This window comes from Perkinsus marinus, assembly GCF_000006405.1.
Source record: "Perkinsus marinus ATCC 50983 genomic scaffold scf_1104296977532, whole genome shotgun sequence".
In the NCBI taxonomy this organism is placed as follows: domain Eukaryota; phylum Perkinsozoa; order Perkinsida; family Perkinsidae; genus Perkinsus; species Perkinsus marinus.
This window is the reverse complement of record NW_003200152.1, coordinates 1-1,192: the sequence shown is the minus strand read 5'-3', so window position 1 is coordinate 1,192 and position 1,192 is coordinate 1. Positions and strand designations below refer to the sequence as shown.

At 45.6% G+C, this 1,192-nt stretch overlaps 1 protein-coding gene across 1 annotated transcript; it reads right to left on the bottom strand.

Annotated features, from left to right (window-relative positions):
• Positions 1 to 223: 223 nt before the first annotated feature.
• On the bottom strand, positions 224 to 702 carry Pmar_PMAR011295 (hypothetical protein; the record flags this gene model as incomplete). Its single annotated transcript, XM_002764403.1, has 3 exons — positions 224 to 268; positions 486 to 560; positions 606 to 702. Coding segments are annotated over 3 exons (217 nt in total), but the record flags the coding sequence as incomplete, so codon positions are not given.
• Positions 703 to 1,192: the final 490 nt, after the last annotated feature.

Below are 1,192 nucleotides of genomic sequence, written 5' to 3'. Positions count from 1 at the left end.
TCTTGATCTCCGTCATACAAAAGAACCTTAGAGAGTCATGTAGAGCTTATTGAGCTCAGCTCAAACGATGAACTTGTCATGAATAAATCATAGTAGCGTACTGGCAGCATAATGAAATGATAGTTCCAAAAGACGACGACGGTTTTCCTAGAGGCAACAAATTGAAGGCACCAATGGGACCAACTTCACTCATGCCGACGGAATTGACGGTTTCGGGAACGAACTAGTTATCCGACAGAAGTATTTCGGAGAGCCTCAAGTTCAGGCCCTAAACTATCCATACAGTAAAGCCAACAGTGACTGTTGAGCAGTCACTCACGCACCACAAGACGACAAGTTAGATGCTACTACTAGTAGCCTACTAGTAGTAACCTACTACACTCTTTGTATAATATACATAGTGCGATATTATCGCACTTTCAATTTGAATAATTCAAGTCAAACACTCGGCAAGCACTCAAAACGTGACATCGCGTGGGACTCACTCTGACTCCGGCATCAAGCAAGTCGGGTAGAAGTGTCTCGAATGGCATGATCGTATCAATACCGAAGTCCCCCGCCTAACTCAATCACTGAACGTGAGGTGCCACATACATGACGCTCACTTTAGAGCAAGTCTCGAATCTCTTGTTTACTCCAAGCTTCCTCTGCACATCCCTCCTGTTCAGATACTTTACGAACTGAGTCGAATTTTTCAAGAGGCTGAGTTACAACTGATGCCATCGCATTCATCGGCAATGATTCATGTCTGGTAATAACTCACGCTGAAGTCAAGTCCATCTGGGCTACCATTAGTGTGAGTAATCCTCATGTCGTATCTGAAATATGGCCGATCACGCGGTCACTTGAACAACGGCATACACGTCGATGCCTCGTCTGTTCAAGGGGGCAAATACGGCGGGATCATCGATACAAGCTTTAGCATACCCACAGGAAGAGCCTGACATGAGAGATCCCTCTCTCTGGAGAACCCTTTCCTACGGGAGCCTGACAGACACTTTCTTATTTCACTCGAGCATTGCCATGCTGCTCCAGTCTGCGCCACGTATCTGATTAATGATCCAGTCAAACTGCCTTTAATATCAACTCTTTAATCGTACTCTTTGTAGTGCGATGTGGGGAGCAGTACAGCTTTCGAGCCATATGGGGTATCGAGACTCTGGAGGAGCATACGACATATGATATCTTCACG